Source organism: Sceloporus occidentalis, unplaced genomic scaffold (genome assembly GCF_023333645.1).
Source record: "Sceloporus occidentalis isolate IW3139 unplaced genomic scaffold, rSceOcc1.0.p SCAF_3, whole genome shotgun sequence".
NCBI classification, from domain to species: domain Eukaryota; kingdom Metazoa; phylum Chordata; class Lepidosauria; order Squamata; family Phrynosomatidae; genus Sceloporus; species Sceloporus occidentalis.
In genome coordinates, this window is record NW_028316983.1 from 84,814,301 (window position 1) to 84,829,284 (window position 14,984).

The 14,984-nt window shown below is 41.6% G+C and overlaps 1 protein-coding gene across 1 annotated transcript in view; it reads left to right on the plus strand.

The window, feature by feature from the left end:
* FGGY (FGGY carbohydrate kinase domain containing) overlaps nt 1-14,984 on the plus strand; it is a 212,410-nt gene that overhangs the window by 138,611 nt on the left and 58,815 nt on the right. Inside the window, exons 11-12 of the mRNA XM_089515273.1 lie at nt 11,215-11,362; nt 11,995-12,069. Coding sequence (XP_089371399.1) covers nt 11,215-11,362; nt 11,995-12,069 — 223 coding nt within the window. The remainder of the gene's footprint in view (nt 1-11,214; nt 11,363-11,994; nt 12,070-14,984) is intronic.

Below are 14,984 nucleotides of genomic sequence, written 5' to 3' on the forward strand. Positions count from 1 at the left end.
TTCTCTACTTTTTATTCTCCATTCTCCTTTTTCAAGTTCGAGTATATCTTTATATTTGAGCCAGGCCTTCCCAATCAATTTCCCTCTAGTCATAAAGGCTTCGTGGGGGGATGTCCATAGGGGGATTCTTCTGTATAATTTATTTTTATATTTCTTCCAAATTTTAAGCAGTGACCTACGTATGATATGATCCTTAAATTGTTTGTTTTGATCTGTCTTCCCATACCACATGTATGCGTGCCAGCCGTATCTGTTGTTAAATCCCTCTAAATTCAGTAAGCTTTCATTTTCTAAATTTATCCACTCTCTCAACCAATCCAAACAATTTGCCTCATAATAAATCTTAAAGTCTGGGAGCGCAAAACCACCTCTTTCTTTCAAATCAGTAAGTATCTTCCACTTTATCCTTGGTTTACGCCCCGCCCATATAAACCTTGAAATATCTTTTTTCCATTGGTTGAATAGTTGATCCTTTAAGACTATTGGCAGGTTTTGAAAGAGGTACATTATTTTTGGTAATATATTCATTTTAATAATAGATATTTTTCCCAATAGTGAGACTTGTAAATCTTGCCATTTGGTTAAATTATTTTTGATTTCAAACCATGTTTTTTTATAATTATTATCAAATAATTCCGCCGTTTTTTTAGTCAGATTTATTCCAAGATATTTTATTTTCTTTTGTACTTCAATCTTCGTTTCCTCTTGAAGTAATTGTTTCCTGCCTTCCGTCATGTTTAATACAAGCATAGATGATTTATCCTTGTTTATTTTCATCCCGGCTAATGCGCCATATTCTTCAACAATTTTCAATGCTTTGGGTAAGCCATTCATTGGGTCTTCCACTATAATTAGCAAATCGTCCGCGTATGCACATATTTTTATTTCGGTCCCTTTTATCTTGTTACCTCTGATCTGTGGGTCTTCTCTTATTCTTTTACATAATATTTCTAAGCATAGTATAAAGAGCAGTGGGGAGAGCGGACAACCTTGTCTTGTACCTTTGGTTATTTTCACTTTGTCAGTCTTGGAGCCGTTAATTATAATTCTTGCATTTTGTTCTTGGTATATTTGTTTCACCCAATTTATGTAATTTTCTCCAATATCCAATTTTTCTAATAGTCCAAATAGAAATCCCCATTTCAAATTATCAAATGCTTTCTCTGCATCTAAGCTTAACATCACTAATTCTTTCCCTGGGTGTTTATCATAATATTCAATTAAATTAACGACTGTTCTAATATGTTGTTTTACATGTCTTTTTGGTAAGAAGCCACATTGATCTTTGTGTATCCAACTAATCAAAATTTTCTTTATTCTTCCCGCCAATATGTTTGCAAAAATTTTGTAATCATTATTTAACAATGAGATTGGTCTGTAGCTTTGTGGGAGTGATTTATCTTTACCTTCTTTTTCTATCAGAACTATGTTGGCTTCTTTCCATGATTGGGGTATCCCCTCTTCTAGGATTGCATTGAATGTTTTCTTGAGTGGGTCTAGTAAAATATCTTGGAAGGTCTTATAATATCCCATCGTGAATCCGTCTGGTCCTGGTGCTTTTCCACTTTTTGCCTTAGCTATTGCCTGTTGGATTTCTGTTTGTGTAATCTCTCCATTCAATTTTTCTTTCTCTTCCTTCGTTAAGTCTAATTTATGGACCTTTTCCAAATATTTGTTAATTTTTTCTCTATACCTCTTGGAGTCTGTTGTGTCTCTATACAGTGATTTAAAGAAATTATAAAATACCTTTTGGATTTCCCCATTTTCTATATATCTTTTTTCCCCATCTTGTATTTCTGTAATTATGTTTCGCTCTTTTTTCTTCCTTATTTTGTAGGCCAATAATTTCCCCACTTTATTTCCCCCTTCAAAATACCTCTGTTTGGTATATTTTAGTTTTTTACTAACTTCTTCTGTTAGCTTACTATCCAGTTCTTTTTTAAGTAACATCAACTCTTTACTTATTTTCTTTCTTCCTTTTTGGTTATTTCCAATCAGTTCTATCTCTTTCTTTTGAATTTTATCTGATAATTCTTGTATCTCCTTTCTTTGTTTATTTTTCCTTTCAAAGCCTTTCTTCATTAGGAACCCCCGGATAACTGCTTTTGAAGCTTCCCATATCGTTGTCATCTTCACTTCAGAGCATATGTTTTCTTTAAAATAGTTCTTTAATTGTTCTTTAGTTTGTTCTTTTATTTGTATGTTCTTAAACATGTTTTCATTTAGTTTCCAATTAAATTCTTTCCCTGTTGTTTTAATTTCTAGTAGAATTGGGTTGTGGTCTGATGCTTTATTTGTTATTATCTTAACCTCTTTTATATCTTTAAGCATAACCCTGGAGATCAGAAACATATCTATTCTGGAAGCAGAGATATGTGGCATTGAAAAGAAGGTGTAATCTTTTTTTTGTGGGAATTTGTGTCTCCAGGGGTCTGTAATTGACAGTGCATCTTGCATTTCGAAAAATTTTTGTGGTAATTTCCCTTGTTTATCCTGAATCTTTTTCTTAGATTGTCTGTCCATCTGAGGGTTTAGTACCCCATTCCAATCCCCCATTATTATAAAGTGTTCATAATTAAATGTTTTCAAAAGTTTAAGTAATCTCTTATAAAACACACTTTTAGCCTGTATTGGACCATATATTCCAAGCACTAAGGTTTTTTTATTATTTACCGTTATCTCAATTCCCACAAATCTACCCTCCGCGTCATTTATTATTTCTTTTGCAGGGATTTGATTTTTAACATATATAACTACACCATTTTTCTTTTTGTTTCCTGCACTGCTAAATATTTGTCCTAGCTTCGGGTTCCTTAGATATTTTTCCTCCTGTTTCCGGATTCTAGTTTCCTGTATACTGATTACTTCCACATTCTCTTTTTCTAAAATATGAAATATTCTTTTTCTCTTATAGGCAGAGTTCAGACCCTTGATGTTCCAAGAGAAAAATTTCATTTTATTCTTTCACTCAACTTTTTCTTCTCTGGTCTCCCTAACCCTCCTTTACCTGACTCTCTTCTTCCCCTTCACAGTCACTTGAGTTTCCTTGTCCTGGGTTTAAATCCACTCCTCCCACCGCTCCAAGAGTATATTCTTCATCAACTATTTTGTTTATTTCATCCATTGATCCAGGCCGTGTTTCTTCCTCTCTGGGGCATTTCTCCTCATTCTTCTCTTCCTTTCCTTTCATCTCTCCTTCTTGATCTCTTTTCTTTTCCTCTTCCTCTTTGAACCACCTATTATAGAATCTTCTGGCTTTCTCAGTTGTATCAATCTTGTATTGTCTTTGCCTCCAAGTAAACGAAATGCCTTCAATCGGTTCCCACCGATATCTCACCTGTTTCATTTGTAACATCTTTGTCAATGTTCCGTATTCTCTTCTCCTTCTCAATACATCAGACGGCACATCTTTAAAAATTTTAAGTTCATCCCCATCCACACATATCTTCTTTTCGTAACTTGCCTGGATTATTTTATCTTTGATTCTTTCTCTCGTTAGATACACCACTATGTCTCTGGGCAAGCTTCTGTTTCTGGCTATGCTTGAGCTGATTCTAAACAATTTATCAACTTCCATGTCAATATAATCATGTGGTATTTCAAGCAATTCTGCTAACAATGGTATAACTCTTCCATATAGGTCTTCTCCAGCTTGTTCTTTAAGACCTCTTATTTTAATACATTTTTTCCTGTCTCTTGCCTCTTTCAGTCTGTTCATATCTCTTTCTTGTTCCTGAGCTTGTATTATGTTTTTTGTTATCTTCTCCGTCTCTGTTGTCCTGATCTCTAAATCTTCAACTTTCCCTCTTATTTCCTTCACATCTTCTGTTATTCCTCTCATTGTTCCTTTCAACTCATCTATTTCCTTTTTAAAGTCTTTCCGTAGTTCATTTCGTGATTCTTTAATTTCCTGTTTAATATTTCTCTCACTTTTTAACATGTTTTCTTCCATTCTCTGTAACATTTCCATTACTTTAGCATTTGGATCCATTTTTAATTCAATTGATGGTCTTCTGTTTATGCTTTGTTTTGCCTCTGACATTTGTAGCATTTTTCTTGTGGTCATTGTAGTGGTGGGGAGCATAATGCTTTCCCCTTTATTTTAATTATTAAGCTAGCTAGAAGTGTTCAAAAGTGTACACAAAATATTCCAATAGCTTTTGCTATTTGATTATTTGGGTTGTATCACTCTACAATTTATAATTTCTCAAACTTATCTTATTAGGTTTCTCTGTCTGCTATCAACTTAATTCTTTAGCCCCTTCTAGCTAAGCTAATCCTTTATTTTCAGCTTTCAAAACCTGGGAAATATATAAGAGGTTTGCACAGGGTTAATTCTACTTTCATTAGTTGCAGTAGCTCCTCCCGCCACTAGGTGTCCCTAGTTCGCTCCTTTTCTCCAGCCTCTATCTCTCTTGCTACCTCTTGTCTATTTCTTTTCTCTTACGTCACTTCCCTTTGCTGAAATTCTATTCCCCTAAATCATTTCCGCCTCACCATGTGCTTGCTGGCCTTGAAAACGCCCAGGCAGGCTTCTCTTCCTCAGTAAGTGTATTCTAAACCTCCCCACACCAGCGTTTTGAACCCCTTCTGTTTGCTGTTTACAGGTCCTCCTTTTTTGATCTATCCTTCCTATTTTCCCTCTTCCCCCCAGCTTTTATCTTAGATTCACTTCCCAAAGTCTCCTCACAAAATCCTCTTCTTCTCTTTACAGTCACTTGTCTTCTTAAATTCCCTGCTTTCTTTCCCAATCGTCTGCTTCTCGTCCTGGTCCGGTGTCTCTTTCTGCGTCTGCTTCTCGTCCTAGTCTGTTGCTCAGTTTCGTCTGCTTCTCGTCCTGGTCCGGTGTCTGTCTTTCCGTCTGCTTCTCGTCCTGGTCCGTTGCTCTGTTTCGTCTGCTTCTCGTCCTGGTCTAGTGTTTATCAGCTTCACCTTCCTTTCCTCCACTCCTGCTGCCTCTCTCTCTCGTTCCTTCTGTATTTTTCTCTCGGGCTTCCCTCCGGACAGCTTAGTTTCTTCTCTTCAGTTCTGGGACTCTCCCCCCAGTCCTTTCTCTCCCCTTCTTACTTCAGTATTTTTCCTTTTCTCTCTTTCCTCTTCCCTTATTCGGTTTACCTTCAACTCCTTCTTCTTTGTTCTTGCCTTTAATTCATGATTTCTTTATTCACTATATGCTTCTCTCATATAGCGCTGCCTCCATTTAGTCACCTTCCTTCTTTCCTTTCCTCCTCCCTCCTTTCTCTTTGCTTCCGATGCGTTTTTCAAGTGAGGATCTTTCTTTACCCCACTCCACCAACTTTTCACTCACAGCTTTTTGAGCAGTTTAGGGGGGGGTTCAGCGAAGTTTGCTACCTTGGTAGCCCTTTATCTTGCCGCCGCGGTTGTCCTCGTCCCCAGGGTTTCCCACAGGGCCTCTCATGGACGTGAGAGGATCTGTTGGAATCACCCTTCCTAGGGACCCCTCTGGACCCGTCCGGATTCCCGTACCTCGGGGTGATCTCTAGCTCTTCTTGTCTTCTGTTATTTTTAAGCTAATCGGCCTGCAAGAGGGTTCATTTGCCACCCGCTACTGTCGCAAATGACTTGCTACTTCGCCATCTTTCCCCGACCCACACGTTTTATAATCGTTGCGGGCAAACCAGCCCTGGAAGCAGCAGTGGCAGCACCAATCCGAAAAGAATGGCCACCGAACTCTTTAGCAGGGAAACCCAAACAATCAATGGTTTTTCTCAGCACAGCAACAAATTGATATCTGGTGAGGGGAGAACCATCAACATGAATAAACAAAATATTGGCCACCGAAGGCCTAATGTCCCAAAAGAGTCTGAGAGCTTGAACAGGACAAACAGGGGAGCCACGAAAACGACGCAGCACCACATTCTGGCCAACCCCCAGCTGATCGCACTTAAAGCGACGCAAAGTAAGCGAAACAGCATGTTTAAAAAAGGCAAGATCAGAAGCACACAGTGCCCTGTCGGACAAATCGCTCCTGGACCCAGCTACTAATTCACCTAGGCGAAAAGCTCCAAAAAATGCCACGGAAAACACAGCGATGAACAGTTGAACCTCATAACTAGACGAGCAAACATCAGGGAGAGTGTTGCAAATGTTACAAAGCATTTGTAAACAAATAGGGCGTCTTGCATCCTTATTACAATAAGCACGTTTCCAACCTTCTACAGCCCTTTTAACTAAAAAAGAGGCACATGGATCTGCAAATCCTCCAGCCTTTGAAAAAAATGAAATGCCAGTCAGGTGAATGGACATTGTTTTTGGCGCTACATTATTATGTCGTAGCCAAACAAGGAAACGTAAAACCACCTCAGTAGATAAAGGCCACATACGCTGAGTTCCAGAGTCCTGAAAATATTCTGCATGTTTTTTAATGGCATTTTTGTAAGTCTTCAACGTGGAAGGAGCAATGGAATCAAGAATTCCTTCCATTATTTCTGACAGCCAACCTCCCACATTGAAGCAGGACATGGGGTAGGCTGAAGGTCTGACTCTGGGGCAAATTGTCGAAAGCGCTGAAACTGAAAATGAGAAATAGAATCAGCAATGCCATTATCTAATCTTGGAACATGTTGAGCTATAAAGGAAATATTGTGAATTAAGCAACATAACACAAACTTTCTCAACAATCCCACAACCCTTGGGGATTTAGCTGACTGCTTATTTATGATAGACACCACAGCTTGGTTGTCACACCAAAAAAGAACTTTTTTTGTTAGCAAACTCGGTGTACCAAAGATGAACGGCCACAACAATCGGAAAAAATTCCAAAAATGTCATGTCCCTGAGGATATCTGACCCTTGCCAAGCATCAGGCCAACGTTCAGCACACCAATGTCCTTTGAAAAATAAACCAAAACCAATGCTCCCCGCTGCATCTGAATAAACCTGCAAAGAATCTTTTATGTGCCAGGTCTTCTGCCAAATGGCCGTTCCATTAAAGCTTTTTAGAAAAAGGAGCCAAATGTGAAGGTCATCCTTTATATCTTTAGAAATCCTGATGTGATGATGCGGCAACCTCGGACCTGCTAAGGACCTAGCTAACCTAGCACAAAAGGCTCTGCCAGGAGCCACCACCTTACAGGCAAAATTAAGATGGCCCAAAAGAGACTGAACCCTTCTGAGAGTGAGCTTGGAAGCCTGAAGGGCTTGCTCCAATAAGTCACATAAAGTAATAATTTTTGCCTGTGGTAAGGCCGAAAAACCTTCAACAGAATCTAACTGGATTCCTAAGAAGGACATGGAGGTGGAAGGACCGTCCGTTTTATCGTCAGCCAGTGGGACCCCAATTTCAGAAGCTAAAGCTGAAAAAGTATTCAATAACTCTAAACACACATTGGAATTGGCAGGCCCAACAAACATAAAATCATCCAGATAATGTGTCACTGCAAAAGAAGATGCCCTGCGCCTTAGCTCCCACTCCAAAAAGAAGCTAAAAGTTTCAAACGCTGAACAACTGATTGAACAGCCCATGGGCATGGCTTTGTCAAAATAAAATTGGCCTTCAAACTGGAAACCAAGGAAATGAAAATCATCCGGGTGAACCGGAAGGAGCCTAAAAGCAGACTGAATGTCACACTTGGCCATCAGCGCCCCAGTGCCACAGGCCCTGACCAACTGGACCGCATGATCAAAAGAAGCATATTTTACGGAGCACAGCTCGTCAGGGATGGCATCATTAACAGAATAACCCGGTGGGTGAGAAAGGTTATGAATTATCCTGAACTCACCAGGAGCTTTTTTTGGTACTACACCCAAAGGAGAAATATGCAGATTGACAAAAGGAGGGAGAGGAAAAGGGCCAGCGACACGCCCCGCCTGGATCTCTTTAGTGATCTTTAAACGAAGGACCTCAGGCATGGATCTAGCTGATAGCAAGTTCTTGGGGCACTGATGTGCCAATTGGCCAGAAACAGGAATCCTAAAACCAAATAAAAAACCATTGGCCAGATAGGAAGCAGCTTGCTTATTAGGGTATGCTTCCAACAAAGGAATAAGAGCCTTAGGATTGACAGGCGAAAAGGCTAAAGAAGAAAGAACATCAGAAGAAACCACCCGATCATTTTTGGCTCCCTGCCTGCCCGGCAACTGACCCGCCGGTCCCATCGCTCTTTCCGGTGGATGATGCAGCAGGGCGCCCCCCACGAAAGGGCTGAGAACCTAGAGTTGATCGGGTGCAGGACGTTTTAGGATGAGACCCTCTACAATTAGCACAACAATGTTCATATTTACAATTGATACGTGTACAACGACTGGAATTATAGTCCCAACATGACAAAAACTTGGAGTCATTTTTTACAGGCCCTTTCTGAGGGCCTTTGAGCCTAGCAGACGTGCCCACTTCCAGGAGCCAAATTTCGTGATGCAGCAGGTCCCACCGCTCACGAGAGTTCTGAGAGGTGTGCTGTCGAAATGCTGCATCATAGGCGATGGCCGCTGCATCCCCAGCAAAGGCCCTGGCACGGTGAACATTCAAAAGGTGACTCAGAAGATGCCAAGCACGCTCAGGAAAAGCCATGGAAACCACAACCGCAAATATGGTATAGCCCTCTAGCCAATTAGAGAAAGTAGGCTCTGCCGGAGCTACCTTGTGCTCATGCCTACCCTTTTTGACTGAAGTAACAGCAACAGCCTCTTTTCCTTTTGGCTGTAGAAGGGTGAAGACATCTATGTAACAACCGCTGAGAATGTTGTTATGTAACTTCTTGGACAGATGGGCTCCCGGAGGGCGCTCTCCAGGAGAGCAAACTGGAAACTCAGATGCAAGAGGGTCAACCCAAACACCCTGCAAGCCAGGTCGCCAAGCCCTCTTTTTGATGGCCCAACGTGGCAAACCAGGAACCATGGCATGCTCAACCCAAAAACCATCCCTCCCCACTGGCACATCAGGTAAAGCACAACCTGTAGCTGACGCTTGAGCAGATCCAGCCTTGCGGGCTCTCCTTCTCTTCTTCTTAGCCTTGCGCTTTCTCTTCCTCTCTCTGCGCCGCTGTGCTGCAGAAACACCAGAAGGATCGTCGTCATCCGACGACTTCAACGATGAACTGGAACTAGAAGAGCTAGACGAACTGGAAAGCTGTACGGCCTGTCGACGAGACGCGGAACCGGACAACTGTGGATCTTGACTAGCTGCAGACGCAGAAGGCTGGTCCACCGCTCTGGCACGCCGAAGTCTGGATTGAGGCTCAGGAACAGAAGGCGTTGAATTGCTGGACATCCGACCGGCACCAACAGCTTGCTGAATAAACTCCGTGATGGATCTGGATAAATTAGCAATTGCCGCAGGATCCATTGCTGCAGGGGCTGTTGGCAGAGACGGGCCCAGCACGAGATGATCAGACTCACTGTCCAAATCTAACTCGGCCGATGAGATACAAGGAGACCCTAGGCCGGAAGCATGAGGCCGTCCAGTTAAAACATCTGGGTCCATTGCAGTCTTGGCCTTGCGAATTGCGATCCTATCTGACCTCTTAGGAGGCATGATGATATAAAATGCACCAGCGGGGCAACAAAATAAAGCAAGGCCAAAGCAGAACCACAATGACCAGTACAAATATCCAAAACTGGAGTAACACAAAATTACGCTTTAGTAGGCCCTAGAATAACACAGGAGCCTACAGCAACTGAAAGAAAGAATGTAGGACTTTTTTGCCCCTACCAAAAGGCCTCTCACAAACCGAGTTGGGAGTGAATAGGCCCAAAGTAAAACAAAATGGCGCTCCCGCCAAAATAGTGGTGAAAAAATGGCGCTCCCGCCAAAAACAGGGGTCAAAATGGCGTTCCCGCCAAAATGGGAGCCAAAATGGCGGTTCCCGCCAAAACCGCGGCCCACCCAGGCCTAAGAAAAGGCTCTGGGCAGCGCCTAGCGCCTATTATGCCCCAAAGTGAGGGGACTCACCTGATGGCCCCTCCTGGGCCACGAGGCAGGTCAGCCAAGAAGGCTGCGGACCCGGGCAAATATGGCCGACGGAATGGGGATCTGGGGGAGGACGCCGCCCCGGACCTCACCACCCCGCCAGCCCAGGCCCGGTCAAGCCTAAAAGGAAGGGAGAAGCTCAAGGCTAACTCCCTTCCAGCTTTGCTCCGTGCCTGTTCGAAGCCAAGCGCCGACTGAGGGGAGAGGCCTCCGCGCAGTATATTTATACCACTCGGCCCCTCCCCTCAGCGTCAAATTGCGGGGCTCCGCCCCCAAGGCCGAGCCCACCAATGAGCAGCCTTGGAGGACCGGAAGCCCTGCACCATAGAGTCCGGCTCCCAGAGCGCCGCCCCAGGCCGGAAGGGCCGCCCCTTCCAGCCCTATTGGCCAATGGGGAAGCCGGACAAGCCCCAGGGCACCCTGGGGCTTGTAGTTTTTGCCGCAAACGGCGGCAAAGCGTTCTGCCTCCGCAGTGAGGCGAATGCATTTTATAAAGAGTGCTAATATAGTAGCATGTTTGAGTTGCCTGTCAATATTAGAAGAATGAGGCTCAGTCACAATTCATTTCTCACTGATATTAGTGAGATTTTACTTGTTTCACTTTCTGAGGATTTCACCCTTCGTGTGCATTCCAGAGAAAGTTAAGCATAGTTAAGTATCAGTAAAATGAATGAAAATTAAGCACACTAAGCATTCCCTGGTTTACCCCCAAGACTTGAATAGCAGGCACAGCACAGTAACTGCTTTGTGCCTGCTAAATGCCATGATTCCCAGATCCCTATGAGTAATCCTCATGATTTACTCCATGTGCAAATATTTTGTATGTTAAATTTCATGCTGGGCGCTCTCTGGTGATTTTCTTTCTATGAGAGGTGGTAATCCTCAAATTTCTAAAGCTGTAATCCAGCAGATAGGGATTCTTATCGCCCCCACTCCCATGTTTTGGACTACAGCTCTCATTATGATTCACAATCAACCATACTAATTGGCTAGGATGGTCTTTATAGTCCAAAACATCTGGAGGACACCAGGTTACCTACCCCTGTTGTAGTCAGTCAATGATCTACTGGATCAGTGAGACGTGTTCAGCTTTCTTCTTCAACAGTGCATGCCTAGCAAGTAATACATTAATACTATATCCTCTCCCTTTCCTCAGTTTGGGTTTGCAGGACTTCTGATAATTTGTGTGTGTATCTCTTGTCCAGAGTCCAGATCATAGAATGTGGTCCAGGAGTAACCTTTCTCACTCACTCCCACACCCCTTTCCCTGCTTGTTTTTCTTGCAGTGCTCAAAGTATATATATATACTTAAATGGTCACCTGGATCTGATTAAGAAATCTTTGCCTGTGGGTTTCCTCACTGTTGATTTACATGTTTGGCCAGATTTCCATGGCAACCGATCTCCCCTTGCAGATCTGACTCTAAAGGGCATGGTAAGAAACAGCTTGTCATTGCAGAAAGGCGAAAATAGAACAATGGGATAAAATAAGAGCTTGAAACAAGCATTTGTATTTTAAATAGAGTCATCAGTTCTTCAGTAGAAATCCCACAGAGTCTGGATCTCCTTGCCTTTTTGGTTGAAATTAGAACTTTTTAAAAAAGAGGGAGGCACACAAATCCAGAGCACTTTGATTCATCATTTTATTTTACTATTTGAACTGGATAAAAATGAGTTTTCACACAGTTTATTACTTGGGAGCATAGCAGGGCATCATATGTTCTTATTATTTTATGCTACAGGAAGTTATTCCTTAAGATGCCACAGTGCCTTTTTGTCATTTACTTCTCTAAGAATACATGTGGCCCCTCAGATTATATTTTTAAGGACTTCATACCCTTGGAAAAACCTTTTTATAGCATAAAATCTCATATATAAGAGATTGTTGTATTATAGAACCATAGAGTGTGAAAACAGACTGATAAATATATCAGCTGATATACAGTGTGGGATCAACTATATGAACCAGATGACAGCTGAAGAGGACAAGCATGAATATATATATGTATGTATGTATGTATATATTTGTGTCAGCTAGAATTTTGTTTCTTTTGGTTTTTCTTGCAGGTGGTGGGACTAACTTTATCTCAAGGCCTTGATGACCTCGCTCTTATCTATTTAGCCACAATTCAGGCAATTGCAGTAAGTCATTGAAACTGGCAATTTTACATTGTTGTTTTTTTTATCTCTCTCTCTCTCTCTTTCCTTTTTCAAACTAAGAAACTTGAATCAATTTTATTTTATCCCATATCATAAATCAATCATAGCCTTGTCTAAAACAGATTTGTAATTATGTTTATATAATTTGAGCATTTGAGCATATGCATATGTTCCAGGAAATGAAGTAAATAGTTTTTCTCTTACAATTCTTGGCTAGGTTGCAATCCTCTTGAAGTCTTTTTTCCCCTCAGAATTTCTAGCCATGGAACCCTGCCCAACATTTCTCTGAACTTTCTGAAACCATCTTTACTAAATTCCAAAATATGTGTGAATTGAAACTCAGTGAGGGTTGTGACTATCTGTTCCCACTGACAACCCTCACTGTCAGAAATTCCAAGATGACATGGTAAATTTTCCAGAGTGATCTGCTACTTTTACTTCATCAGCCTGTGCTTCCCTGTTGGTTAGGATCGAGTCCAGAATAACAGGTGTGTTTGTTTCTTCTTCCACCTTTTGAGAAACTCATGCCAGCAAGAGTTTCATTGGATGATCCACTCTGTGCAGAATTAGATTTTCAGCAAATGTCAGGATAGTTGAAATCCACTATTACTGCTATGAATTACTTTTGTCACAGTTTTGTTGTCTTTCTAGAAAAGTATTACCCGCGATTTCCATCTTGCTAGGCAGTCTACAGCATAGTGCAGCAACAAGGGGCTGAAACAGATCAGGCAGCTTGAAGCCACCCCCGCCAAAGATACCTTGAGACTGTGGCAAACACACGCCATGGCCCTGAAGTCACCCTCTGCCACCGGCCCAACAGGGGTGGAAAAGATCCACTTCCATTTGGGCTAGTTTGGGGCCAACTCAGGAAGCCCCAGTGCAACCCCCAGCACTCTGGGAACATGTGTCATCAAAACGCCATGACTCCAGAGTGGCTTGAATCCACCCCCATCTTGGAGGTGTGCGCCGTCAAAACACCATGCCCCCAAGCTGCCCAGAAGCCAGCTTTTCCGGCTGGTCTGTTCAGGCCCAATATCTTTTTTTCTCCCTCCCTCTGTTTTTGTCCACTTTCAATTAATCTTCCATTCTCAGTGACATGGTTTTCCAGACAGATGTACACATTCTTTACATACAACATGACAGGTATATCTTTCAAATTAGTAATCTCACCAAATGTCAGAGCATCTATGCCTCTCTATTTAGGATTTAAGGTTCCTGCTGGTCATCATTTACTATTCTCCATGCATAAGTTTACAGAGGTCTGGGGTTTTGCATTTTTCTGGTATTCTTGTGGTATTTAACTTCAAATTACTAGAGTCTGCTTTCACTGTCTTGTGTCCCCATTTTTTCCAGTTCCAGTACTAGGGCTCAGTAGTTAGTGATGGGCTTTTGCTACCCTCTCCCCTCATCCTAGAAATTATCTTAAAGCCGCATTGATCAGGTATTCAAAGCTTTTACACCTTTCTGAGGTGTATCACATAATCTGCATAGAAGTCTTTGTATTGTTATCATAGGCAGTGGTCCGAGAAATCAGGCCTTTCCACACAATATTATCTGCATAGCCAGCTGTTAACTTTAAGTATCCTTCTTTCTCTACCAAAGATCTTTGACAAGAAGACTTGCTAAAAACATTGCTTGTTTCTGCAGTTCCTTCACTTTTCTGTTCAAAAGCTTCAGAGTTCCATTCAACATTTCCTCTGGCTTCATCAGTTTTTTACACATGAATCAGTGGGAACAGATAGTAGTCATTTGATCTGATGAATCTTTGCAGTCTTCATTGAACGCTCTAGGAAGAGAAGATACTTCCCCAGATTACATGCCCACTGTGCACATGGCTGCCTATCACTCATCTGCTCCTTCTCATGTTACTGGTTCAATTTCTCTCATCCAAAATAATTCTTTTGGTCTAAAGAATTATATATTTATCCACTTCCTTACCTTTTGCCCTCCCCCTTTTTTCTTTTTTCTCTTTGGAAACAACCTGCTGCTGTCATCTAAAAAAAAAAAATCACATTTCCTAATAAATTGTACACGCATGTTTTGGAGCCTCCCATCCTCCTTTTTTAGGAGAGCTAGTAGCTTGTGGCTACTACAACTTTAAATTCTGTTGTTGTCAAGCAGGAAGATAAAGATGGCACACACCCTTCAGATCACTGGAATACTTCTCTTAGTGCCTATAGAGCTAGGCATGCCAAATGGATCTGCCATTTTCCTGGTGTCTCTCTCAACCTTCTTTACTAAGCTCCCATCATTACTAAGCTCCTCACTCTCAGGAAATGGATGACTTTGATTCAGAACTCACCTGCTCTGATTAGCCCTGGTTATGAACTTTAGCCCCAGGCATTTATATAGAAACAGATTTTTATATACAAGCCACCTGAATCAACAACCAAAGTTTCAACCCTCACCCCACCCCAGGTTAAGTAGTGATTTCAAGAATAAAAAAAGATAGCAAAACCATTGTAATACAATTACAGGTTTCTACGCAAAGAGGGAGGAAACAGAGAGAAGGAGAAAGAGAAAATGCACACAATTCTAGCTAAAATTGCAGGCTGAGTGTCAAACTATATGTTAAAAGGAGTGTGTATTCCCTGTAATAAACTTTTACATTTTACACAGTGGGAATTAGAGATGTGTCCCTTGGTAATCATACTTGCAAATTAAGCCCATGTTTATTTTCCAGTCAAAAGAACAAAGCACAATAAAAGCAAAATATGTAGGTGAAGAAAATCACATGCTATGACACGTAGACATCTTTCATCACTGGTGAGAGTACCACTTCTAAAAAACATGCCTAAGGTATGGCCTCATTTGCTCCCTAGTTAGATCAAGTAACTTAGTAGCCTTAGGATTTTAGAAAAAACATCTTTTTAGACATTGCAGCTTAGCTCTTACAC